Source organism: Delphinapterus leucas, chromosome 11 (assembly GCF_059928025.1).
Source record: "Delphinapterus leucas isolate spDelLeu-1000000601 "Yukka" chromosome 11, BTC_Dleu_Yukka2, whole genome shotgun sequence".
Classification (NCBI taxonomy): domain Eukaryota; kingdom Metazoa; phylum Chordata; class Mammalia; order Artiodactyla; family Monodontidae; genus Delphinapterus; species Delphinapterus leucas.
In genome coordinates this window covers 7,198,103-7,224,781 of record NC_143139.1, presented here as the reverse complement: position 1 = coordinate 7,224,781, position 26,679 = coordinate 7,198,103, and the positions used below count along the sequence as shown (strand labels likewise).

The 26,679-nt window shown below is 53.7% G+C and overlaps 1 protein-coding gene across 2 annotated transcripts; it reads right to left on the bottom strand.

Annotated features, from left to right (window-relative positions):
* Positions 1-26,679, bottom strand: CLSTN3 (calsyntenin 3). Of its 2 annotated transcripts, XR_016394863.1 has the most exons (19): positions 26,371-26,679; positions 23,953-24,075; positions 23,315-23,510; positions 21,507-21,715; positions 21,104-21,253; positions 20,661-20,846; positions 19,796-20,077; positions 18,900-19,012; positions 15,583-15,745; positions 14,774-14,830; positions 13,909-14,066; positions 13,629-13,777; positions 7,984-8,210; positions 7,511-7,681; positions 6,188-6,333; positions 5,835-5,970; positions 5,579-5,648; positions 431-633; positions 210-321 (listed from the first exon to the last, which is right to left on the bottom strand). XR_016394863.1 is itself a non-coding variant. In XM_022577483.3 (18 exons), exons 1-18 carry the CDS (start codon positions 26,432-26,434, stop codon positions 181-183), a joined length of 2,874 nt encoding a protein of 957 aa, XP_022433191.1. In that variant the 5' UTR covers positions 26,435-26,677; the 3' UTR covers positions 1-180. The 2 variants fall into 2 exon arrangements, 1 of the variants encoding a protein (XP_022433191.1); XM_022577483.3 differs by lacking the exon at positions 5,579-5,648 and having other exon boundaries at positions 1-321; positions 26,371-26,677.

Sequence of the window (26,679 nt, the reverse complement as noted above, 5' to 3'; positions counted from 1 at the left end):
GGGGAGAGGGGGAGGGGGCGGGCTCCAGTAGGGCCACGGGGTTCTGAGATTAAAGGATGACTCTTCCAAGAGCTGCTCCCTCTGGGTCTCTCTTCTCTCAGCATGTCCTCCTCTCTCTTCGGGGGGGTGTCTGTCTCACCAGGGCGGAATCCTCTCTCTGTCTGGGGAGGGGTGGAGGCCTTAGTAGCGGTGAGGGGGGGTCTCGATGATGCGTCTCTCGTCGCTGCTGGGCGAGTCGGCTGCCTCGGAGTCGCTGCTGTCCTCGTCCTCCTGCTGGCTGCCCGCAGCGCCCGCCATGGAGGCCTGCCGGCCCTGGTAGGACTGGGGACGGCAGGGAGAGGGGGAGCTCAGCGGGAGTCCGCATGAAGGCAGTGCGCCCCAGCTGTGCCCCGACGCTGCCGACACGCCCCGCCCCCCCGCCCCCGCGCACCTCCATGGGGTTCACGATAATGGTGAGAGCTGAGTCATCCCAGGAGAGGTCGGGATCCTTGGGGTCACTGGAGGCCCCCGGGGGCCCGCCGGCCCCCGAGATGCGGCGGTGCAGCGAGTGGATGCGCACGAGGCCCAGGACGACCATGAGCACCAGGAAGCCCACGCACACCACGATGATGAGGGTCGCAGCGCTCGGGACCACTGCGGGGAGAGCCAGGCGCACCTGAGCACACTCCGCTCAGGGGCGGAGTCGGGGGCCTGGGCAGCGGGAGTCCCCGAGCAGAAGGCAGGGTCCATGATGGCCCAGAAGAGGGGTCTGCCCTGCCGAAGCTGGAGGAAAAGTAGAGTTGCCCCCGGGGAAGGGCAGAGACGGGGAGGGACAGAGAGCCTGAGGGAGGGAGATGTGCAGAGGAGGCAAGGGCAGGGGGAGGAGGAGGGCTCCCAGCCCAACGCTGTCCTGAGCAGCCCTGTTCTCAGCGCACAGAGGGCAAGGCCTGGGCCCTGCCGGGTCCTTCTGCCTGTGCCTTCCCCAGGGACCACGTAGTCCAGGAAGGAGGTGCCCAGAGCCCAGCGGGGAAAGGAGAGAGGCGGCCACACAGGCTTGACAGTGCAAGAGGAGAGAATGTTCTCCTGCATCGTAATAGGAGGAGCAAGCTCCAAGCGTGGCCTGGCACCCAAGCTGGGCACAGGTCCAGGGCACAGAGAGCAGCCCCTTCACGCGCCCACCTGGACAGAGCTCACCCCTGCTCAGTGACGCCTCCCATCTCCTTGCGGGCTCGAGCCTCCTGGACACCTGGGGCCTCTGCTCCCCTCGGGGTACACCCACCTCCCCCTCAGCCCTGTCAAGCTTCTGGGTCCGCAGCCTCACTTTGAAGCCCGGGCTCAGGGGGCCGTGGACTCTGAAGGGCAGTGAGACGCAGAAGGGCGCGTGGACCCTCACTCGGACCTTAGAGCTGATGGCAGCAAAGCAGACGTGCAGGCGCAGGTACGTGCCCAGGAAGAGCGTGTGGGCACCCAGCTGGACCGGGCTCACTGTGCCCCGCACCCGCACCGGGCCTCTGCCGGCCTGCACAGCTGCCCACACCAGCCACCCGGAGATCTGCTCGCACGGCAGCATCGAAGGGACGCGCCTGAGGGTCTCCACCAAGGCACAGGAGAGGCACACGTGCAGTGCCACCCAGCTCCCTGCCAGCTGGGCAGACCAGGAGACCCCCTGCAGGAAGGTGTAAACGCCACAGACCTGGGCCCTGAGGGCCACAGAGCCAACAGCCGTGAGCACAGCCTTGCCCACCTCCAGTACACACACACACACGCACACACGCACACGAGTTTACCCACAGCCTCTAAGACTCACATGCTGAAAGACAGAGCAGAGCGCAGGGAAGCACACAGCACAGGAACTCCCCACCCCTGCGGCACACCCACCCTCCAGCAGCACACACACACTGCCACGCGCTCCAGAGCCACCCAGGTGTGGGAGCACCCCCTGCCTGAGTAGCCATACTACCCTCACCCCTCCCTGAGGCCACCCTGACGGTGCTCTGCCAGGTCGGTCCCCAGCCTGACCTGACCCATAGCCCACCTGGGGCCAACGAGAGCTGACTCTGCTGAGCAGGCCAGGTGGGCTCCCGGGCACTGGCTCCGGGGAGAGACAGGCCTGGCTGGATGAGAATTTCTCAACTGTCTGGGAATGGGGGAAGAGACGGGGGAGGCAGAGTTGCCCTATCTGCTCCTCTGTAGGCAACAGCCCCTCCCGCGTCTTCGTGTCAGTGGGCAAGATCCGAGGGCAGTGACCCCACCAGCAGAATGCCCCTGTAGCTAAGCCCAGGTTCTAGAAGGAGCAGAAACCCCTCCTCAGAGTGGAGGCCATAGCAGGTGAACTTGCTCTAGGGGCACAGTGATGACAAGCCAAAGCTTCTGTTTTGTGCCTTAATCAAATGCATTTGCTCCTCTGAGCCCCTGGCCTGGTGAAGGAAGTGACAAGTTGACTGCCTGGAATAAGAAATGATCACAAGAAAGACAAAAGGCAGACCCTCTATCTGCAGGCAGACAAGTATGGTTAGTTTCTAATCAGCCAGGAGGCCAGGGAGATGGGAGGATTTTTAAATTAGTTACAGACAAAAATCAAGAGTTTAGGAAATACCATCAACCTTTCTACATTAGACCCAAGCAGTTGATTCTGGCCTTGAATGACCTCCAAGGACAACACGAAGGGGTGTTTTAGTTTTAGCCAGTGGCCCGCGTGAAACTCCTGGTTCCGTGCGATTGTGAGACAGGGTTGAAGCCCTGTCCACAGCCCCACGTGGAGCACCCTTTCTGAAGAGCCTAGAGAGAAATGTCCTTCTGCTCTGGGTCCCCGGGCTTCTCCTGAAGCACTGGTTGGTCCCATCATAGGACTTTCCTAACTGCTCAGCTTCCCTTCTGCTTCAGCTACAAGGAAGCTCAGAGTCCAAATTCTGGCCATTCTAGCAACGTCACAGCATCTCACAGCAGGTATTTTATGAACTGACTTATCCCTTGGCTTCATCGTCTTCTTTCCTCATTGTCCTTTCCCTCACTTCCAATTTCATTTTCTATTTGTATCCTATTGCACTGCAGGTCTTTCCGCAAAGTCTCGGATACATGTAGGTAACAAACCGGGAAATGGTTCCAAACTTGGCTGCACGTTGGAATCACCTGCGGATCTTTAAACACCCCTGATACCTGGCCCCCGACCCCAGACCTTCTGATTGAACTGGTTTGGGTATGGCCTAGGCACCAAGCGTTTTTACTGTTCCCCAGGCGATTGCGATGTGCATCAACGTTTGGGAAGACTGGATAAATGTTGTCTTCATCGCTCATCTTACCCTTCTCGGACAGCCTCATTCTCCCTAAACACAACTCCCCCATACCACCCACCCACCCTCAGTTCTCAAACTCTCATTCTCCCCCACGTCCATCTACCCTTCTACCCTTCAAGGTCCAAGCTCAAGGTCTGAATGTACCACCGGACCTTCCCCAGCTGACTGTCCTGGTTCACACTGATCTCTCTTTCCTCATGCACTTGGGAGCTTCAGAGAAATGAAGCCCCTGTCTCGTTGGAGGGAATTCTATCTCTTACTCTTTTGCATGGTCAGAGTAATTTGAAATTGCAAAACCACAATCCTGTAATTCCACTCTTGGGGCTGGGAGGGAGGGGAAAGGGAGAGAACACCTTGAAGTGTCAGGAAGGGCACATAGAACAGGTTTGATGAAGTGGATCTCCTGATAAGCTCAGGAGATGTCAATCACCAGGGCCCTCAGGTGAACTATGAACCCTGTGTCCTACTCAGGCCAAAATCAGGGGAAAAGGCAAAAGCAGGCTGCAGTTGGGATCTCAGAGCAAGCAGAGAAAACAAGGGTGAGAGTCTTACCGAGCCCAGCAGCAATGCCAACCTGGACGCGCCTTGAGCCTAATCTGAGTGGCAGAACCCAGTATCCAGCCCCGAAGAGGCTGGGTGGGATGATTCCCAGTGAAAGAACTGGAGGAAGAGCTAGGGAGTTATGGCCCCAAAAGTCTATTTAACAAAAACAGGTTTAGTTCACGCACACACCTCTAAAGATTGTGTGAAGCTTCCTAGAACCTTTGCAACTTGGTTACGCCTTATACTCCCTCCTCACACCTACTTCCATCTGCTTTGCTGTAGGAATCACAGGAAGAACACTTAAAAAGGCGTCTGCAGTTGTCTTCAGAAAGAGCAAGGATGAAGGGAGCCAGTCCCAGGGAAAGGGAAACACAAGAGACAGTGCAGTGGTGGCCACTGCCCAAGGAGAGGAAAACAGACTGAATTCCGGGGGTACCAGGGAGCTAGCCTAGGTCAAAGACATACTGGGAAGCCCTAAGGAGCTCCCCCAAATTAGGTGCAACTATAAAGTAACGAGACTTTTTTTTTTTAAAGCATCAAACATAAATGGACAGGGTATAGAGGGTGATGGTTAGAGCACGGGCTCTGGAATCCTGCTGCCTGGATTCGAATCCTGGCTCCACCGTGTTTTAGCTGTGTGACCTTGGATAAGGTACTTAACCTCTCTGGGCTTCCATTTCTTTGCCTTTAGAGGGGATAATTCTAGTACCTATTCCATCTGTTGTCTGTAATGATTCACTGGGTTAATAGGTGTAAAGCCCACAGGCAGGGTGCCTGGCACACCGATGTGTTCATTATTCTTTCAATTACATGGTTGATGTGCGAGCTGTCCTTTCAGGGTAGGGTTCAGTGACCATGACCTCCCAAGAAAGCATTTTTGGAACTCTTTAGGGAATTGCCTTCAGAGGCTGAGATACGCCTTTTGACTTTTTAAAAAAGTGACAAATCTTTGCCCTTTGAGAGTTGGTTTTATGTTTACAAACACAGAATGCTATCCAGAGCCAACTCTGACAAAAGTGGATGCTGAAGTTGGGTAATACTGAACTGGGCCAAAGGCAAGGTGTGTACCAAAAGGAACAAAAATAAATGTATCTCATAAATTGACTTTGAAAGCAATTCTCAAAAGGGATTCCAAAAATCACTTCTAGCAACATCAGAATCATTGCAGTTTTTAACAATGGGGGAGAAGACTCATTTTATAATGTTAGGTGTAAATATTAGGTTACAAAATAGTTTGATCCCAAGTTTGTTAAAAGAAAAAAAAAAACAGGCACAGACAAAAGTTGGCACATAATAATAACACCATATTAACAATGGCCAATTGTGGTGGAATTATGGCTGACTTTTCTTCTTTATACTTATAGTTTCTAGTTTTTCTATAATTAAGTAACTCTTAAATTGTGAATTAAAAATTGCATCACTAGTAAACAATCGTGGCCAGGGAATGAGATTGCTTTGAAGGGCAGCGCTCCAGCTGGATGTAATACTTGGCGTGTTTGCATATTTTGTTTTAGAAACAGTCTTATGACTTTATAGATAGCACATAATTACACAGGCAATAGCACCAACTTTCTCCTTGAGGATAGGAACTGTATCTATCCTATAAATTTTGTATTCTTAATTGTATTGTGGACAGTGCTAGTACACAGTAGGTGCTTAATACATACTTGGTAGCTTCACTATTGAGGATCCCTAGGTCCAGGGCTAACTTGATATTGTTGGGGGAGGGCAGCAGGAACAACAAAGGCTAAACCCACACTGACCATGATCCCAGGCATGAGTGCCCCTGTGATGACCCAAGGCTCGGACTCTCCACTAGGCAAAGTGAATGATCTGGGGGATAAAGGGATTGGATCACAGCCGTCAACTAAGTCAAGTTCCACAGGGAACAGAATCCATGGCTCCACCCCGTTCCTCCCCCTGCCCCACCCCCACGGCCCAGGGGTGGAGAGGAGGATGCTCGTGCCCACCCACTCCCTCCACCCACCCGCCCAGCTGGACCCACGCAGCCTTACGTACTGGAGTTCCGGTGGGAGCTGGCCAGACTGTGTCCAGCCATCTCAGGCGGGGGCTGGTGACCTCGGTGCAGGAACTGCTGGGAGCTGAGCATGTGGCTGGGGTGAGTGACCCGGTTCACGCTGTGCAGGACACTGACCTGGGGCGAGGGCGGGCTCAGTGGGCACACTCGCTTTTCCCCGCCCCTCCTCCACCCCCCGAGGGCCCAGCTCTCCCCCCCGGCCCCCAGTTTCCCCGCCAGGGCCAGGAGGCCCCTGGGCTGCAATTTCCATCCCCACGCACCAGCAGGTTCAGTCCACCCCACCCCGGCTCCTCGCCAGCGGGGTTGGCTGTGGAGGGAAGGGGACTCTGGGTACCTCCACGACGAATTCATTGCTGGAGTAACGCCCATTCATTTCTGAGCAGGAAAGCCGGAACTTCCTGGCATAGAGGGCAGCCCCGCGTCGCAGCCGGTAACGAGCCAGCCTCAGGATCTCTTCATACACAGTGATGCCCTCCACCCCTGGCAACCAGGAGGCAGCTCAGGGCAGGAGCCAGCGAAGAGGCCTGGAGTCTCTCTCCCAGACTCCCACCAGCTGCCACCCCTCAACAGGGGTGCGACCCGAGTTCTCAGACGGAGAGACGCTCCCCTGCATCCCCACCAGCTCCGACTGACTGGGATAGAGTAACCGAGGCTCCATTTCTGCCTCCGCCCTCCTCTGAGAGCTGGGAGGAGGGATGGAGAGAAGGAAATAGGAACACCCTGCAGGACAGAGGGAGGTGGCAGCAGGGGGGAAACGGAGAGAGGATAACACAGAAGTTCTCGGTGAGGCTCTGGAAGGGAACGGAAACAGGAAGGAACTGACCGCCTCATCTTCTGTTCTCCCTGATGGAGGGTCCTTCAGAGAGGATGAGGCTTCCCTGGGAAGCTACCAAAAAATCATTACCACCAGACGTTAAGAGATGAGCACTTGACTTAAAGCTATGCTGTGTCCATGAGATTAGTGAGACGCAAGACAGAGAAGAGGGCGAGTACCAAATGGCTAGAGGATTAGAAAGCTACTCAGAGGACTTCCCTGGTGGCACAGTGGTTAAGAATCCGCCTGCCAATGCAGGGGACACGCTTCGATCCCTGGTCCGGGAAGATGCCACATGCCACAGAGCAACTAAGCCCGTGCACCACAACTACTGAGCCTGCGCTCTAGAGCCCGCAAGCCACAGCTACTGAGCCTGTGTGCCACAACTACCAAAGCCCACGTCCCTACAGCCCGTGCTCCACAACAAGAGAAGCCACCGCAGTGAGAAGCCTGCGCACCGCAACAAAGAGTAGCCCCCGCTCGCCACAACTAGAGAAAGCCCGCGCACAGCAACAATGAAGACCCAGCACAGCCAAAAATAAATAAATAACTTAAAAAAAAAAGAAAGCTATTCAGAGACTGAGCCAAAGAAGAGTGGAGACCAAAGTGGAGGTGAGCTGGGATGGAGAGAGAAGCTGGGAAAGAACCATCAGGAGCCTAAACCCCAGCCACCACCTCTAGGGACAATCCGAAAGCCAGAGGACATTCCAGGCAGGGAAGGTGCAAGGGGACACTTGACCGCATCCCTGAGCCTGGAAGGAGGACCCTCTGAGTTTCCCAGAGACTTGACTATGGGGAGGGGCGCACCCAAGGAAAGAGGACAGGTTCTCGGGCCCCACTGACCGGCAATGGTGAGGTAGGCAGACGTGTTGGTGAGCTCCAAGCCTCGCTGCTGCAAGGACGCCACGTCCAAGAGCAGGCTTTCCCGCTCGGGGTCCAGGTCATCCCCCACCAGAGAAATCTCACAGCCATCCAGGTTGTGCACGATCTCATCCGACATGCGTGTGTCTGTCACTGGACAGGAGGCAGTCAGGATGTGGGTCAGAGCTGAAGGGCCCACCTCATGGCCACGCTTCCTCCCCTTCCGGGGTCATCCCCTGAGAGCTGCCAGCATCATTGTCAAAAACGTCACTACCCATCAACCTTCTGACACCCGGGGGTCTCCCGCTGGCTCTCGTTCCTAACAGTCAGTCGTTCTAGAAAAGTGAATGAGGGATGTTGTCGCTCTCATGGCCAGCCCCAGAGCTTCTCCTTCACTCTGGTTCCAGACACGGACCCCTTCTCTGGACACTATCACTCCTTGAGGTCACCCTTACCTGTGCCCTGCCAACTCTCGTCCTTTTTGGCCTCCACTTGGTGAGAAATGGAGCAAGTGATTTGAAGATCAGGGAACAAAGGGACCCCCTCGGGTCCCTCGAAGTCCACAGCTGGGAGGGCAAAATGAGCAGTGCCACTCAGCAGGATCTGAGGGGCATCAGGCTGGAGCACCACCACGTAGCCCTCCACGTCGGGGATGGAGACACAGGATTCTTCGCTGAAGCACCTATATGAGAAGAGGGAGAGAGGCAGCCTGTGACCCCATCACCCCCTCCCTTATAATCTATATTCTGACCACCACTCTGGGCCTCCACCTCTACAGAGAGCACCCCGTGTCAGGGAGGGAAAGGGGAAGAAAGGGGGATAGTGTCTCTGCACGACCATCACCCCCATAGCAAAGCTGGAGGGGGAGATATCCTTTCCAGGGAGGATACCGCTGCAGGGAAGGGCCAGGGACAGAAGGTTAGGCAACCCTGACCTATGGGGATGATGACATCACCAATGCCCTACCCCCAAGACCATGGAACATCTATCAAACAGTATTTTACAAACTGAACTTACAGAAATTTATATACATACATAGTTCTTCACCCAAGATGTTAAAAAAAAAAAAGTGTGTTTCAGTACAATATCTGGTAGATACGTGTCAAAAAATATTCAACAACGGGGCTTCCCTGGTGGCGCAGTGGTTGAGAGTCTGCCTGCCGACGCAGGGGACACGGGTTCGTGTCCTGGTCCGGGAAGATCCCACATGCCACGGAGCAGCTGGGCCCGTGAGCCATGGCCACTGGGCCTGTGCATCCGGAGCCTGTGCTCCGCAATGAGAGAGGCCACAACAGTGAGAGGCCCGCGTACCGAAAAAAAAAAGAAAAAATATTCAACAACAAAAGTGGGGTGGGGGTGGGGAGCATATCAAAGGATGCCCAAAAAGATACATACATCCCTATGTTCATAGCAGCACTATTCACAATAACCAAGACATGGAAACAACCTAACTGTCCATTGACGAATGGATAAAGAAGGTGTGGTACATATATACAATGGAATATTACTCAGCCATCAAAAAGAACAAAATAATGCCATTTGCAGCAACATGGATGCAACTAGAGATTATCCTGCTAAGTGAAATAAGTCAGAAAGAGGAAGACAAATACCACATGATATCACTTATACGTGGACTCTAAAATACGACACGAACCTATCTATGAAACAGAAACAGAATCACAGACGTAGAGCACAGACTGGTGGTTCCCAAGGGGGAGGGGGTTGGGGGAGGGATGGAGTGGGAGGCTGGGGTGAGCAGATGTAAGCTTTTATACATAGAATGGATAAACAACAAGGTCCTACTGTAGAGCACAGGGAACTATATCCAATGTCCTATGATAAGTCATAATGGAAAAGAATATTAAAAAAGAACATATATGTATGTATAACTGAATCATGCTGTACAGCAGAAATTACAACAACACTGTGAACCAACTATACGTGAATTAAAAAAAAAAAAAAAAAGGATGTCCTCCTGCTTGGAGTGTCTCCAATTCATCCCCTCCAGTATCAGAAAAACACATTTCAGTAGGTGAGCTAATCTGACCATCTTGGACCTGCATCCACCATCCCATGAAGCCTCGCTGATCCTGGTACCAGACAAACCCTCCCTAGGGGACTGAGCCAGCCCAAACCAACAACAGCACAGCAGCTCGGGGAACACGCTCCCAGGATTGCCTCCAGCCAATCAATAATTCTCAGAGTGCTTGCTGCTTTGTGAAGCATTTTGTCCACATTCTTTCATTTAACCTTCTTTGGCTGCTGTTGCAACAGGGATAAGAAACCAAAGCTCTCGGGTCAAGCATCATGGCCACATAAGAAATATGTGTCCTGGGCCAGGCTTGAACCCATTCTTCTCATTCCAAGTCCACGATTCTTCCACTAATCCACAGCCACCATGTGGGTTTGCATTAGTCAAATTTATTTGTAAACAGGCGCCCCCTTGGAAGTCCCTGGTGGTCCAGTGGTTAGGACGTGGCGCTTTCACTGCCCTGGACCCAGGTTCAAACCCTGGTCAAGGAACTAAGATCCTGCAAGGTGCACGGCATGGTCAAAAAAAAGGAAGTGGCCCTTGAACAAGCAGTCTTCACAGGGGAGGTGGTAATTCCAGAGCAGGGCCTGTGGTCCATACACCCGGGCTAACAGAAATGATTTTGTTGAAAGGACTATCACACATACTACCGAGCAGGCCCAGCTTGACTACTGTAGCCAGAGGGAGAAGGTGTAACCTCAGCGGATACCATGAACGCAGAGGCCCTGAAGGTACCAGACCCACAGTTTGCTGAGCTCCTGTGCCATAAGGAGCAGGACCTGAGACAGTCTGCACAGTCGTCCAGCGAGACCCGGATCAAAGCCTCCTGGAAAACAACCCCAGCTAACTCTGGAAGCACAGACTCCAACAGACACTCCCACTGTGATGGGCGATCCAAAGGGGACCCAAAAGGTACTAGGGGGCTGGTCCAGACCCGAAGGACACTAATGAACTGGTCAAGAGATTAGAAGTGGCACGCAAACCTTAGAACAAGAGCCAACGTGGTCACCATCACACAAACCCACGAGCGTTCAGAGTGGGTTTCTGGCTAAGGATGGGAGTGGGGCATTTGGCAAGGGAGGGTAGGAATAATCAAGAGAAGTAGCAAGTGAGCTAGCCTTTGGAGGAGGGCACAAAGTTGACCCTAGAGTGGAGGGTGAGGAATACACAAAGGGGAGTAGAGGAACGTGAGGCAGGAAACGCTGGGCCAGATGGTCATGGGCTTTGAGCGCAAGTTTTGTGCAGTGGGCAGGAGGGAACCATGGATGTCTTCTTCAGCAGGGAAGTGTGAGGGTGGACATTCTGATTTCAGATCACTAACCTAGCCTCTGGGTAGAAACTGAACTGAAGTTAGAATACTAGAGATAGTCCACTAGTTAGGAGGCTAGAGCAATAGGCCCGATGAGAGGTAATGAGAGCTGCTGGAGATGGAAAAAGAGGAGACAGATGCCAGACATGGGCGCAGAGCGGGATCTAGGTGACCTGGTAACCGATGGGGTGTGGAAGATAAAGACGGAGGAATCAAAGGCGATTCAGAAGCTGCAAGCCGGGGTAACTGCAAGGACAGAGACACCATTACAGAAGCAGAGAATTCAGGGGGAGGGGCTAGTTCACGCATCGAAGTTCATTATTAAGCTTTAGCTCGTTTGTCTGAGGTGCTGGCAGAACTTCTAGATGGAGCTTACAACAAGCAGGAAGAAATTCAAGAGCTAAGGAAAGAGAACAAAGCTAGAGAAAAAGATGTGGTAGCCAGATGAGCTTTCCAAGAATCCAAGAGATTAAAAAGAAACAACAACAACTTAGGGGAAACCTGCATTGACTGAATGGCTGCATAAATCTGGCTTTAAATGGACAGAGGTCCAAGCACTGAACACTGGAAGCTAGGGAAGCCACATGGACCAGGGCAAGGATATGCATCACAAGAAGGAAGGCGCCGCTGGGTATCTGTCTCTCCCTGTTTCTCTCTATCTCTCTCTCTCTCTCTCTCTCTCACACACACACACACACACACACACACACACACACACCTCTATATTTTCTCCTTCACCCTCAAGGAAGTGTTAGGGTAGCACTAACCACATGGTGGCCCTAAAATGGAGAAATGAGACTTCTCTCTCTCTTAACCTCATAAAGGAAAAAGGCCCCTTCCCTCTACTGAAGGAGCAACGTCAGGTTCCCAGTCCTTGGATAAGCCTCTCCCCTGGGCAGGAAAGAGGTTGGAGGAATTCAAATAAGACAGTCAACAAAGAGGGTGTCAACTCCCCCCTTGTGGGGTTGCCCCATGCAGAGCTCCACCCTAAGCCAGAAGACAGAGCCCTCCCTCTGACGTGACTCCTGAGCCTACGAAGGGGATGAAGCCATTCCTTGGTCCCTGAGGGATGAAGCCCTTCATACCTTCGTAGCTGGGTGAGAGCCCTCTAACAGCTAGAGTTCTGACTAGAACACGGTGGGGCGCATCCTCAGCGCAGATCTGCACCCACGTGACCTCATCTGCCGTGGCCTTCAGCTCCCCGCCAGGACCACACCGTGGACCAGCAGCCCAATTCCCCAAAGCCCTGCCCCTGCCTTGCAAAGCTCTGGGAGGCCTGACAGTCATGCCCAGTCACTGCCCAGGGCTCAGAGCCCCCTCTCCTCTCCAAACCCACCCATGCCAGGATAGGGACAAGTCAGAGATGTTTCTCTTCAGATAGCTTTTGGAGAAACTGAGGCAGAGCAGGGGAGAAGGGAACACAGGAATCCCGACCCTTACATTATGTGATCCACCCACTGGATGGCAGTAGCTCCTAAAAACTGCCCCATCAACATAATGCGGGGTGAAAATGCCTTCGTATAATAGTAGCCAATGTTGACAGAACAGGCACTTCTCTGGGCATTTGATCTGGATTCTATCATTTACCCTCACAACATTTCCATGAGTTAGATTCTATTGTTATCCCTGCTCTATGGCATTTTCTCAGTGCTAAAAAGCTAGTAAGGGGCTTCCCTGGTGGCGGAGTGGTTAAGAATCCGCCTGCCAATGCCTGGGACACGGGTTCGAGCCCTGGTCTGGGAAGATCCCACATGCCGCAGAACAACTAAGCCCGTGTACCACAACTACTGAGCCTGCGAGCTACAGCTACTGAGCCTGCGTGCCACAACTACTGAAGCCCGCGCACCACAACTACTGAAGCCTGCGCGCCTAGAGCCCGTGCTCTGCAACAAGAGAAGCCACTGCAATGAGAAGCCCGCGCACCGCAATGATGAGTAGCCCCCACTTGCCACAACTAGAGAAAACCCGCGCACAGCAACAAAGACCCAATGCGGCCAAAAATAAATAAATTTATTTTTAAAAAGCTAGTAAGTAAAAGACTCTGTGTCCATAACTCTTATGCTTTCATGACCTCTCAATCTGTATTTTTAAATACCTAATATACTTAAACCTTGAAGTAATGCACAGTTTTTCATTTAAAGAATTCGGAATCCTTCACTTAGAACTCAAAAGTCAGCAAACTTTTTCTATGAAGGGCCAGACGGTAAATATTTTCGACTTTTTGTACCAGTCTCTGTCCCAGCTACTCAGCCCTGCCATCATAGGGTGAAAGCAGCTCATTTCCATAAACAATATGCAAATGAGCAGCAGGCCAGATTTGATCCTGGGGCCATAGGCTGCCAATCCCCAGACTTAGATCATCCTGTTTGATCTTGCAAGAGATTGATGAATCAAGCAACTAGAGGTCTTTGCCCAAGGTCATCCAGAGAATTAGTACTGAGTCAGAACTAGCGTCAGGTCTCCTGGCTGCCAATCCAGTGCCCTCTTCTGTCCCACTTTACATATCAGCACAGAGACACAGAGATTAAAACCCTCCAAATCCTGGAGGTGTGCTTCAGTGGGAAGAGTCATGAACCCTTTATTGGAAAATCTGAGTCTGGTCCAGGCTCTTCTCCCAGCATTGCTGTGTCAATTGGGCAGGTCAGTTTTTCATCCCTGAAACGAGGGAGGTGTGCCTAGCCGTCGGTGGTGCCTAAGGCCAAGGAGTTCTGACACTGTCTGGCTCTGTTCCGTGACTTGCCCGCCCACCCAACACTCACTTGACGGCAGTAGTGAGGCGCAGGGGTCTGACGCCGGGCGTGGCAAAGCGCAGAGTGTTCATGTAAGCCACATGCTGCAGGGCATGGTTGAAGGTCTCCACATCATCCCCCTCCAGGGTGAGCAGGGACTGCGAGGGGTTCACGTGGACCTGGGCCCCAGACACAGACAGGGCTGAGAGCACGACCAGAGGCGGGAGAGGAAGGGAGCAGAGGTGGGGGTGGGGAAGGGCGGGGTCAGGGGCCATTCCTGGAGGGAGGGGGCTAGAGGAAGGGGCGATACCTTCATGCCTTTGCCCAGGCTCTCGAAATCCCTATAGTCCAGCCCCTCCCGACATGCATAGAGGCACTCGATGACCTCCCGGCTCTCCAAGCGACCTGAGCGCACGCTGAAACCAGCCAGGTAGCCGTGGAAGTAGTGGTGGATCGGCAAGGGATCTCCTAGGGCAGGAACACAGGGGCGGACCAGAGGTGAGAGGAGGCACAAGAAGAGGGGACTGAGAGAAAGAGAAGCAGGCTGGGGAAGGGAGACGGGAAGGAGCCAGGTGGAAGCCAAAAGAAGAAAAGATTGATGAGCGGCAAGGGAGGCTAAGGGAAGATGGGACAAGGCAGAGCGAGAAGACAGAATAAAACCGGGGGTGGGCGGGGAGGTGGGGGGAGACGGAGGGCGAAAAATAGAAGCCACAGAAATGAGAAAAGCTTCCGGCAGAGGCAGAAAGAGAAGGAAAGCAGGACCAAAGGGAGGAAAGAGGAGACTCAAGGCAGAAAACGAGGAGAGTGCGCGAGGGGGTCTTCACGGTGCATGCGGGGAGCACCGGGAAGGATGCGCGTGAGCTTCAGGGATGCCCAGCTCTCCCGGCCGCGTGGCTGCCTCCTGCCCTCTGCGCTCTGCCACGCGGAAAGCCAGCAAGAGAACCCTCGACTTCACTCCGTGGGCAGGAAAGGACACCGGCGCCCAGCCCGGCTCCATCTGGCCGCCCTCTCCCGGGCGAGCCCGCCTGGCTGCGATGCTCGGAGGCTCTGCCCCCTGGTGGTGGGCGAGGCGGTGAACGGTGAGGCCGGGTAGGGCCATGCGGACGCGGGAGCGGGAGCCGGAGCCCTAAACTGAGATGCTAGCTCTCCGGCCTCCAGATTTCCCACGCAAGTACCTGCTGTGGCGTCCGTACTGTTGTCGCCTCCCTTTTCCTTCTCTTTGTTCTTCTCCTCTGGGGGAGAAAAAGTGCCAGTGAGCTCAGGGATGTGTGGCCAGATTGACAGAGAGGACAGGGAGGTCTTCCAGGCGTTGCCCCTGCCCGTGTAGGACTTGAACCTCTCTGCTGAATCCCAACCTTCCTTTTGTCATGTCTGAGATTATCTCAGGCCTCTGTTATAGACAAACTCCAAATATGCTGCTGGGGAAACACATGGGCTCTGGTACAACACACACACACACACACACACACACACACACACACACACACAGAGATACACTATACACACAAACCAGATACACCACATACATACACCCACCACATATGCAAATACACCACACACACACAAACACACCACATACACACCACACACACACACACACACCCTCCCAGAAGGAAAAAATGAAAGAAACTGCTTAAAAGTTAGAAGGTTGCTGACCCTCTGCAGGGTTATTGTCCTCCAGCAGGGGAATGGGCTGTGGAATCATCATCACTGGGATGGAACAAAGTGGGAAGTGACTGAAGTTACAGAAAGAAAGATGCTGGTGTTGCCTGAGCAGGAAACTCCTCCAAGTCAGAGGTGATGACCAGTCCAACAGGAAGGACACCTGAGGGGCTGTGGCCTCCTCCCCAAGAGATCTTTCCCGGCCTCCCTGCCCAACTGCAGGGCAATGAGCTCATGAGGTCAGGCTGCCCTTTTGCTCCTCCATCAGCCACTGGAGGCCCCAACCATTAGCGCCTCCATGGAGAAGCTCGGCGGGACTTACCAGTCCAGCAGGCCCCAATCATGAGCGCAGGCTCCCTTCGGGGCGGGTGGATGAGACCATTGTCGTGGATGAGGGCAGGGTCGAAAGAGATGCCATCGGTATAGAGTGTGACCGTGGGGAACTCGAGGTTCAAAGCATAGTGGTGCCACTCATCATCGCAGACCTGGGGGGTGGGGAAGGGCAGGAACCTGTCAGTCACATCATCCCCAGGGAACGAACGCAAGGCACCGCCCCACCTCCTGGGAGGCAGGGGACAGTCCCTCATAGTGCCTGTCCTATCAACAGGTCCTACTGGTGAATTGCTGCCCACCCAGCTAAAGGAGTAATATCCTTGCCCAGAATCTATCAGGCTCCAACCTCATACCTAAAATTCCACTCTGCAGGTAAACCTTTAAAAGCATCAACATTCCTAAGAGGAGTCCGTCAGCAGGTGCTGTCCATCCCGAGTCCAAACAGAACTAAAAGCTGTGGGTTTCTGTGCCGTTTTCTCCATCTCCATTGCCACCCAATCATTCAAGTCCCCAGTCTCTCTCTGTTACAACAGTCTCGTCTGAGCACTTACACTCTTAGGTGTCTCCGAGACCTTCCTCCCATAGTTGCCAAAGGGATCTTCTTTTTTTTTTTTTTTTTAATCTTTAAATCACTACTGAATTTAATGTTGTCAAACTTAGTATTCATTAACAACTCATTACATTTGAAAAGATTGGATTCTCCTCACTTCACAAATGTTCCCAAATATAAATGACAATTGTTGAAAAATCATAGCTAATTGCAAATTAAATAAATTACTTGTAACCAAATCTTTTCTGAAGCAAAATTAGAAAAATCCTTCCTATTTTTGCAACAAAAAAAATTGTTTTTTTTTTTGGCTGCGTTGGGTGTTTGTTGCTGCGTGCGGGCTTTCTCTAGTTGCGGCGAGCAGGGGCTACTCTTCGTTGCAGTGCGTGGGCTTATTGCGGTGGCTTCTCTTGTTGCGGAGCACTGGCTCTAGGTGCGTGAGCTTCACTCGTTGCAGCTCGCGGGCTCTAGAGCACAGGCTCAGTAGTTGTGGCACACGGGCTTAATTGCTCTGCGGCATGTGGGATCTTCCCGGACCAGGGATCGAACCCTTGTCCACTGCATCGGCAGGCAGATTCTTAACCACCACGCCACCAGGGAAATCCCAAAAATTTATAGTTAATTTGAGAAATACATCCCAAATTTGGCGGAGGAGCACCTTCAAAATTTAAGATTTTTTTTTTAATTGGAGTGCAGTTGATTTACAATGTTGTGTTAGTTTCAGGTGTACAGCGAAGTGAATCAGTTATACATATACATATACAAAGGGATCTTCTTACAATGTAAATCTGATCAGGTCACGTCCCTGCTGTAAACCCTTCAAAAGACTTATAGGACAAAATCCAAATGACCCCAACTAACAAAGTCCACCATACAGCTGCTTACTGTCCAGCTCTCCAACCTCAAATCCAGTCTCTGCCCTTGTTCACTGTGCTCTAACTCCCTGGTCGTCTTTCCGTGCTTGCAACATGTTGATCCCTTTCCTGCCTCAGGGCCTTTGCATCTGCTCTTCCCTCTGACTGGAACTCTCTCTCACAGCTCTGTCTCATCCTTCAGGATGAGCTTACATTTCACTTCTATCAGACCTTCCCTGAGCATCCAATCTAAAGTGAGCTCCCTTCTCCTTGCCTCCAATTCTCTACCTCAGTCCCTTGCTTCTTCTTTCACAGCATTTATCACAATTTATCATGTTTATATGTCTGCTTACTTTTTAAAAATCTATCTCCTCAACTAAAATGTAAGCTCCATGAAGGCAGAGATTTTGTTCCATCTTAGACCCCATTGTATCCCCAGAACCTAGTAGAATGGCAGGGAATTGGTATTTACTAAATCTTTGTTGAATAAATAAGGGTAAGTAAAAGAAAAATAGAAAGAGGAATGTTACCAGTATTAGCAACGTGGAAGAAAGATCCAGAAGAAGGAAATGGCAGAATATCTCTTTAGAAGAGTGCCACAACAGGACAGGAATAAAGATGCAGCCATAGAGAAGAGACTTGAAGACACAGGGAGGGGGAAGGGTAAGCTGGGACAAAGTGAGAGAGTGGCATGGACATATATACACTATCAAATGTAAAATAGATAGCTAGTGGGCAGCAGTCACATAGCACAGGGAGATCAGCTCGGTGGTTTGTGACCACCTAGAGGGGTGAGATAGGGAGGGTGGGATGAAGGCGCAGGAGGGAGGAGATATGGGAACATATGTATATGTATAGCTGATTCACTTTGTTATAAAGCAGAAACTAACACACCATTGTAAAGCAATTATACTCCAATAAAGGTGTTAAAAAAGATAAAAAATAAATTAAAAAATAAAAAAAGAGTGCCACAAAAAGCAGCTTTTGGAGACAGCCCTCAATTATCCAGTTTGTGGGTTTTCGTTCCCTTTTTCTCTCTCTTCCACTTCCTGCCTTTTTTCAGCCATTTGCTTACTCAGCCACTCCACCGGGGCTTACAAGAAAAACAGAAGGAGATGGAAACACAGTTCATCCCCACGGTCCCTGTGGTCAGCTTGGAGAATGAATAAAGAAGAGGCTGCAACGGTTGGCTCAAGAGATTTTTCCTTTCTTTTTTTTTCTTTTTTGCCCATTTTTATTTATCCCTCATAACCATGAAAATAGTGAGATTTATATACATATATATGTATATATATATATGTGCATGGATATATAAATATACAAACACACACACACATATATATACTGCTTTTTAGTCTATAAAGGTCTATTACATCATTTAATCCTACAACAACCCTGGGATATAGAATTCTTATTATCCTCAACTCATAGGTAAAAAAAAAACTGAGTTGTAAACATATTAACCAAGATTTCATGGCTAGGAAGTTCCCCTAGCGGGACTCAAACCTAGTCTATGTACCTCAGATTACTTATTTCCTCAATTACAGCATGCTAACTGCTTGAGAGTCAGGCATCTGCACTGGTAAGGTTCTAGATAAGAAACAGATGAAAGAAAACAAGAGGGGAGAGATGGTTGGTCGGGTCTGGTGTTCGTAGTAATTTGTTCCCTACTTCCTTTTAATCCAGGAGTGCTTTCTGCAAGAGACAAGCCTTGGAAAAAGAGAACAAGAAAACGGAGCCAGGGCGGGGGGCAGGGAGGTGTAAAAATAGTCAGGAACTGAAAGTGGAGATTGAAAGAAGGGACACAGGGCAACCCAGAAAATGCCCACCCCTGCCCTAGGACCTCCTCGCCTAAAAGCAAGTTACGTCCACCCAGCTTTCCCAGGAGCCTGGCTCCGGCCTCACCTGCTCCAGCTTCCAGAGGAACTTGACTGGCCGGGCACTCTCCAGCAGAGGCCAGTAGAGGAAGGCAATTCTGCAGCCGTGGACGGCCAGTGAGTAGTGAGAGAAGCCGTCCTCTGAGGGCAGAGGACGGGGACAGAGGTCAAACACAAAGCATGGGCAAAAACAGCTTCAAAGCACCAGGAGGGAGGGGGTGCCGGATTCTCTTCATCCCTTCAGCTTCTCTCTCTCTCTCTCTCTCTCTCTCTCTCTCTCTCTCTCACACACACACACACACACACACACACACACACACAGAGTCCAGTGTCGGGCTTCTCTTGGGCACTCTGACTGGCTGAGGGGGGACACTTGGCCAGCCTGCCCCCACTCAGATCTTTACTGGTCCTTTGATTAATACAAACTTCATGGGCAACACTCCTTTTCAGGTCAAGAGAGATGAGCTCCGAGAAGAGGCAGAAATGAAAGAGCAGGTGAAGGCTGAGCCCCTCAAGAGGGCTGTGCTACTGCCATAGAGGGCAGAGGGGTCCTGGGGGCTGGAGCCCACTAGCCCTTAAAGAAGGAGGATGGGGTGGTGGAAGAGGAAGAATGGGGCACAGCGTTACTCAGGCTGTGACGGGGGCTTTAAGGGGAGCAGGTCTGGGGGGCAGAGTCTGCTACACGTGGATGCAGGGTGATGGGGCAGCTGCAGAGGAGGGCGGTGAGCGGTTCCATCACTCAGAGCAGTAGGATCCCAGCTTGTCATGCTGGGAGTAAATCACAGCAATACGAAACCTAGCACTGCTCTCTTACAGATGAAGAGAGAGGAGTGACGCGTCCACAGTCACAGACTGGACGGTGACAGAGGCAGGACAAGAAGCCAGTCTCTCCACACTCAGACGGGTGCCCTAGGGAAGGCTCACCGTTTGGGACAGTGTTACACACGATGGTTTCCTCTTCCTTCTTGCCCTTGCTGGGGGTTACACCGTGCTTCATCCACAAGGACAGGGTAAAATGGTCACTGAGGCTGTCCTGGGGCCCGGAGCCCAGCCCAGCGGTGCCACCCAGTGGCACCTGCACAGCTTGGGTGCCGTTGAACCAGTAGATAAGGCTGCTGTCCTGGCTGTAGTGCACCGAGAGGCCCGCCGTCCAGTTGGCATTGGGGCCGGGCATGGGCAGCAGATCCACCTCCCCAGGGGCTGCGCCTGCCGGAGCCCCAAAAGGCACAGGTGTCAGAGAGGAGAGGCAGCAGATGGGGAACAGGATATGCAGGCAGGGAGAGAGGGACAAGGAAAGATTTCCCACAGCTACGCTCACCGCCTCTTCTGGCCTTTCAGAGATGAGAAAGGAATGGCTAGGAATAGCTCTCCAGTGACCTCAACTCCAACTCGTCATCTCTCCCTGCCATTGTCCCATAATGTATCTGGTGCCTCTCTTGGGCCACAATTATGCATCTTTGCCACCCACATATTTATGTGCTCTTTGGACCACAAGAGATAGCCACATGCCGGCAGATATATACATCTATGGATGGGCAAAGGAAGATGGAAGACAGATTCAGTATTTCTGTTTTTGGTTTTGGCCGTAACGCACGGCTTGCAGGATCTTAGTTCCCGGATCAGGGATGGAACCTGCTCCCTCTGCAATGCGAGCACAGAGTCCTACCCACTGGACCGCCAGGGAATTCCCAAGACAGATTATTAAGAAAGAGGCAGAGGAGTTTCAGGCAGAGGCTGGGGGTAGGGGGCACAGGGGACAGGCCCGGGGAGCCAAGGGGAGCACACCCACCACAGAGTTTCCGCAGTGCCCGCTCTGAGTAGTTGTCACGGTCACAGCCCTTGGCCACATGGTTGGTCTGCAGCTCTATGGTGGCCTGAATGTTCCAGAGAGGTTCATCACAGGTCTCCAGGCGGATACCAGGGAACAAAGCCAAGCTCCCAGCGCCTGGTGCATATTCAATCCTTTTGTTCCAGCCTGCAGGGGTGAGAGGGAGCTGGCAGTGGAGATGGAGATGGGTAAGGCAGCCCCTCCTATCCATTCTGCTCTGGCCACATCCACGGACAGTCTCGGGCTCCTACGAAAATAGCCAGCCAGGGTAGGCAGCTACAAGCCTTCCCCAAATATCCCTCCCCTGACTCCTAGCCTAACCCCTGTGGTTGTCAGAAGGGATGCAAAGGGACACCAAGGTGAAAGATGGGTTACAAGACAGGTCCCAGAGCAGAGCTCCTCACCTTGCCAGCTGGGTTTACAGGTGGGCTTCACCTGGATCTCCACCTCAGCGTCATCCACCGCCCGCTTCTTCCCGCAGTCATAAGCCGTCACCGTAAACTTGTAGAGCTTCTCGCCACTGTACTGCAGCTTCTCCGTGTTCTCAATGTTCCCTGGGGTGGGGGTGGGGGATGGAGAGGGTCAGGCGCACTAGAGAAAGCCTGGGGAGGACTTGTGAGCCAATAGGGCAGCAGGTGAATTAGACAGCGGGAAGCTGGGAGGAAGGGATCTAGGGAAGGAGGCTCCACATCTGGGAAGAAGGGTGAGGAATGAGGATGTGAGGGACAGAAGTGGAGGGCACATCCCCGAGATGTCCTGAGGGACGCGGGCGCCCAGGGCGGAGCAGCTGGGGTGGCAGGCGCTCACCATCGTTGTCGATGAGGAAGGGGGTGTTGGGCGTGAGAATCTCGTAGTAGCAGATCTGGCTGTACTGGGGGGAGCAGTCGCCATCGATGGCCTCCACCCGCAGGATGCGGTCATACAGCTTCCCCTCGGTCACGGCCGCGCGGTACAGCCGCTCCACAAACACTGGGGCAAACTCATTCACGTCATTGACCCGCACGTGCACGGTGGCCCTGCAGGTGCCAGAGCGGGAGGAGGACGAGGAAAAGTCAGCCACAACTAGGAGTCCAGACAGGGAAGCAGAGCAGGCAGGACCAGCAGGTCCTGGGGCCCGGGGCAGTGGGCACGCTCATCCCCCCAGCCAGGGCACCAGGCACAGCAAGGGACAGGCACCGCCGGGGAAAGGGTGCCTGATGTACAGGGTGAGGAACGGCCCCAGGGGATACCAGCGGCCGATTTTGATGACTTCTATACAGAATGCTATAGGTTGGGGACAGCCACGCGAGACAGAGGATTCTGTGTCCAGCCGGGTGTTCCTTCATGAGAGTCAAATCCAGTGGGATAATCAAGGAAGATGTAGGGGCTTCCCTGGTGGCGCAGTGGTTAAGAATCCACCTGCCAACGCAGGGCACACGGGTTCGAGCCCTGGTCCGGGAAGATCCCACGTGCCGCGGAGCAACTAAGTCCGTGTGCCACAACTACTGAGCCTGCGCTCTAGAGCCCGGGAGCCACAACTACTGAAGCCCAGGTGCCTAGACCCCATGCTCCACAACGAGAAGCCACCGTGATGAGAAGCCAGCACACCACAAGGAAGAGTAGACCCCGCTCGCCGCAACTAGAGAAAGCCCGCGTGCAGCAACCAAGACCCAACGCAACCAAAAATAAATAAATAAATAAACCTTCTTAAAGAAAAAAAGGAAGATGCAGAATAAAACCAAATTAAAAGCAAACACATTCAGGGAAGTGGCATTTGTACCAGAGTCACAAGTCATCTGACGTGTGCAGTGAGCAAGCCGGCCGTGCCCCCTCCCCCGCCCAGGCCCCCGCGGGGCAAGCAGAGGTTGGGGAGGGGCTAAGCCCTTCATGCTGAGCCCTGCCCCCAGCCCAGATCCTGGCACCCAGGGCCCAGAGGCAAGGGTCCTGTCTCCAAATGGGAAACTGAGTCATCACAAGGAGTGGTTTATCTCTAGTGCCTCGTAGTGGCCCAGGAGTCCTGACTGCCCATCTTCCTCCCATTCTCAAAGGAGAAGTGAGCTGGGAACAGATGTCGGAGCCCTGGGCCCCAGACTTCTTCCTGCCGTAGTCATCTCCTGCCCACCCGCACCCACTGCCGTGTGTGCGCATGTTCTGTGTGTGAGTGTGGCACACACTGCAGACGGCTGGGCAGTCGGAAGGAACGTGGGTGTGTGCTGAATGTACCGCCCTCTTCCTCGCTCCCTCAGCATCCTGACTCCGGGTATTGAGCCCTTTCAGTGTCAGGCACTGCAGTGCCTGCTTTTTATACAAACCATCTCCTTTCATCTCCACAGTAACCTGAAGAAGCAGGCATCACCATCACCCCATTTTACAGACAAGGAAAAGCAAATCCAGAAAGGCTAAGAAGTTGCCCAAGGTCATAAGAGGCAGAGCCAAGATTAGACCCCACTGAGTTCTACCACGTGCTTCTGTCCCCTTGGCTGAAGGCTCCTGGACGACAAGGCCCCGTCCCTAAACCCCAGGAGCAGAGAGGGGAGGGGGTAGATAGTCAGTGACGGCGAGGACAGAGGATGGTGAGGGGCCTGGGAGGAGGTGGGGGGCCTGCAGCAGAGGGCAGGGGACAGGAGCGTCCTCACTTGTGGGACTTCTTGGTGTTGGCCCCGTCGGGGCCCTCGCCGCAGTCATAGGCCTGGATGGTGAAGGTGTGTTCCTTCTGGGCCTCGCAGTCCACGGGTTCCTTAGCCCGGATCAGCCCTTCTCCTGTCGCCTTGTCCAGGATCACAGCCTCAAAGGGCACCCCAGACCCATGGAGCCGGAAGCCACAGATCTCGCCTGGCCAGAGGGGGAGGGAAGGACACAGCTCCTGCACCACCTCCAGGGTCTCCTTCCCACACTCGCCAACCCCCCTCAGGCTCCCACTTCACCTCTCCTTCCAAACCCCTGTCCCTTCTCTTGCACATGAAAAAGCATTAATTATCAGACAATCAGCTCCAACCCCAGCTTCCCTGAGCGGCAACCTCTCAGAGCCCCCAGGTCTGAGATCTGGCAAAATCTGACTGCGTTGACCCCCACCTGCCCACGTCCTCCTCTCTGGCCCCCTTTATTTTACCACCGTTCTTCACCGTGGCCCGTTTCCTCCTGGAGTCTACTTCTTCCTCTCCCGCCACGTCCACACTGCTCTCCCTCCCAGGACCTCCCCTCTCCTCGCTTGCCTCCGCCCTCCCACCCACTTGTCTCTATCCTACCCGCCCCCCTCTGCCCCAACCCCACTTGCCTGCGTAGCGCAGGGGGGCGTCCTTGTCCAAAGCAAAGAGCGGCGGGTTCAGCAGAACAGTGTTGTCGTTCTCCATGACGATGCCCTGGTATTCCGCCTCGATCCATGGCTTGTGCTTGTTGGCTGCCCCCCCCACCCAGGGAGAGGAAAGGAAGCACCTGTGAGCCGGCCCTCCACCTCCAGACAACACACTCCAGCATCACCACCCTGTCCAGCCCCTGCAGAAGCACCTGCAGGAGAAAGGACTGAGGACAAGAAATCAGCCATGAAGGGAGTCAGAGGGTCTACGGGAGGTCACAGGATAGACAGTTTCCATGGCCACAGCCTGCCCTGGGGGGGAGGGGGACTGCCATGTCCCCTGGGAAACCTGGTCAGAAGGTGGAGACTCTCTTTAGGGATTTCAAGAGCTAGAGTGTGGACACTGGGCCTTCAGGGAGCAGTGGTGGGCCATCAGAAGGCCCTGGAAAAGGGCAGAGTTGAGGTTAGGAAAAGCAGACTAGAAGCTTCCTGAGATCCTGATTGTTTATCATCTCCACCACCACCACCCCATTTCAATCCTGATCCCTTCTTCTCCCGGCCAAGCCCCATCCTAAGGCCATTCTCCCAGAGGAGAGGGAAGAGGAGAAAAGAGAGAAGGGAAAATATATAGGACAGAGGGAGGAGGACAGAGAGAGGCAGGGATGGAGCAGAGGAATCAATGCTGAACGGCTGGGCCCAGCAGAGCCGACATCCTCAGGGATTATCGAAATGGCCTAGAAACACGACAAATCCTCTCCCTGCTTCTCACCCTCACACCCAGAGAACACACTCATAACCAACACGGTCCTATGTCCCCCAGAAGGCCACCAAACCCCACACTCCCTGAGCCCCGCTCTTATACAGACTCATGGCTGAGTCCTAATTCTCGCCTACCCCACCCCTCTTCCCTTCAGCCACCAGCCAATCCACAATGGATGTGGGACTCACTCAGCCTCCAGATCTCCCCATCTGCTACCAGACTCAACTCAATCACGTCTCCTCCCCAGGACCAATCTCCCACCAGCCTGGTGAGGGGCTCCCTTCCCCTCACCAACGCCAACCTCCACTGCCTGCTCTATTGAATCCCATCAAGCCAACCCCTAAGCTCCCAAAGCACATCCACGATGGCCCATCAGCGAGACCTGGGCAGAGGAAGACATATCATCAGAGGGAAACTGAGTCTCCGAAAGGAAAGTCATCCCCAGTATGTCATGGTGAGCAAGCAATCCTGATTTCCATTCTTTCTTCCAGTGACATCCCCCAAAGCCTTCTGGTATCTGAATGCCGGCCCCTTCCTCGCCGAGGACCCACCATGACCCCCTTCTCTAGTGGCAGAGGAGAAAGCCACAAGATGGTGCCCAGAAGCCAGCACAGGAAGTGGCAGGAGGCTCGGAAGCCGACTGAGGTCAGAGACTGAGCCGAGGATGGAAGGGCTGCGCACAGCTCACGCCCCACCCCACCCTTCTGCTGCCTTCCTCTCGGCCCCCGACACTCTCCTCGTGTCCATCTCCTCTCACTGACTCCTGGGCTCCCTGTCTTTTCCCTCCTGGACTCTCTCCTCCCCCTCTCCTCACCTGTTCTTCCTGATTTCCCTTTCATTCCTCTTTCTCTCTCTCTTTTTTTTTTTGGCCTCCACCTTGACCCTGGTCCACCCCCCTTCTCATCCCCTCCCACACCTCATCTCCCTTCTCCTACTCCCTTCCCCTCTCACCACTCAATTAACACTCCCAGACACCCACCTCTGCCCTTCCCTGCCCGTCTCCACCTACTTGAGCCCTCGGCCCCCACCCCCTCCCTCCCTCCTGGTCCCTCGGACGGCCTCACCCAGCTGAATTTATCTGCTGTCTGCAGAGAGGGCAGCTCTGGTAACCCTCAGCCCAGCTGCATGCAGACGGAAGGTTATGGATGCAGAGGAACACGCCAAAACATACGTGCTCCGAATTGCTGAGCTGCAGGGAACAATTTCTCCCCGGGATGGGATGGAGAGGAACCAGATGGATGTGCCACACACCCTCAGCCCCGGCACACCCCGGTGAAAACGGAGACCCGCCCAGAGATGTGTATCGCCCCTCAGGGGCAAGTCCTTCTGAGACCTGAGATAGCTCCAGGAGGGAGAAATTGGGGGAGGGGGAGAGAGAGAGCCCAGGATGGGAATGGGGACCAAATGGGAGCAAGAGAAGCACATGGGTAGAGATGGACCAGAGAGGAGGATGTGGGAAGGGGGATGCGAGGGAGAAGAGAAGGGGGCAGGTCTGAGAAAACGGATGGGAAGGGAGGTGGTCTGAAGAACCAGCTGTCATGGGCCAGGGAGCCTTAAGGGTTCCTGCCCACCCCGACCGCCCCCCCCCCCGCCCTGCCTGAGACCCCTCCTTCAGTGCCCCCGCCCCCCGCCTCACTCACCTTTGTTGCAGGAGCTGGAGGGGAGCAGGGAGCCGAGCAAGAGGAACAACAGCAGGAGGGTCATGGTGTGGCGCGGGGCAGCGCCGGGCCCCGATCGCTCTCCCCCGGGAGCCTCAAGCCCGCGTATTCCACCTTGGGGGAGGGATGCAGGGGCTCTCCAAGGAGGGGAGGGAAGAGAGCAGGCAGCAGGGCAGAGACAGAAAGGAGCCTGCCGCCCACCCTAGTCCATAGAGCAGACCTGAGCAGCCCCCCAACCTGGGCGGCTGAGGTGGGGGACTGGCAGTGGCTTCTTCTCCTTCGCTCTGGAGC

Coding starts and splice junctions, on each gene's coding strand:
- CLSTN3 (XM_022577483.3), bottom strand. CDS start 26,434: ATGACCCTCCTGCTGTTGTTCCTCTTGCTCGGCTCCCTGCTCCCCTCC. Junction 14,067..14,773: donor CAGTACGGACGCCACAGCAG/GTACTTGCGTGG, acceptor TTCCTGCCCTAG/GAGATCCCTTGCCGATCCAC. Junction 6,334..7,510: donor TGCCTACCTCACCATTGCCG/GTCAGTGGGGCC, acceptor CCTGGTTGCCAG/GGGTGGAGGGCATCACTGTG.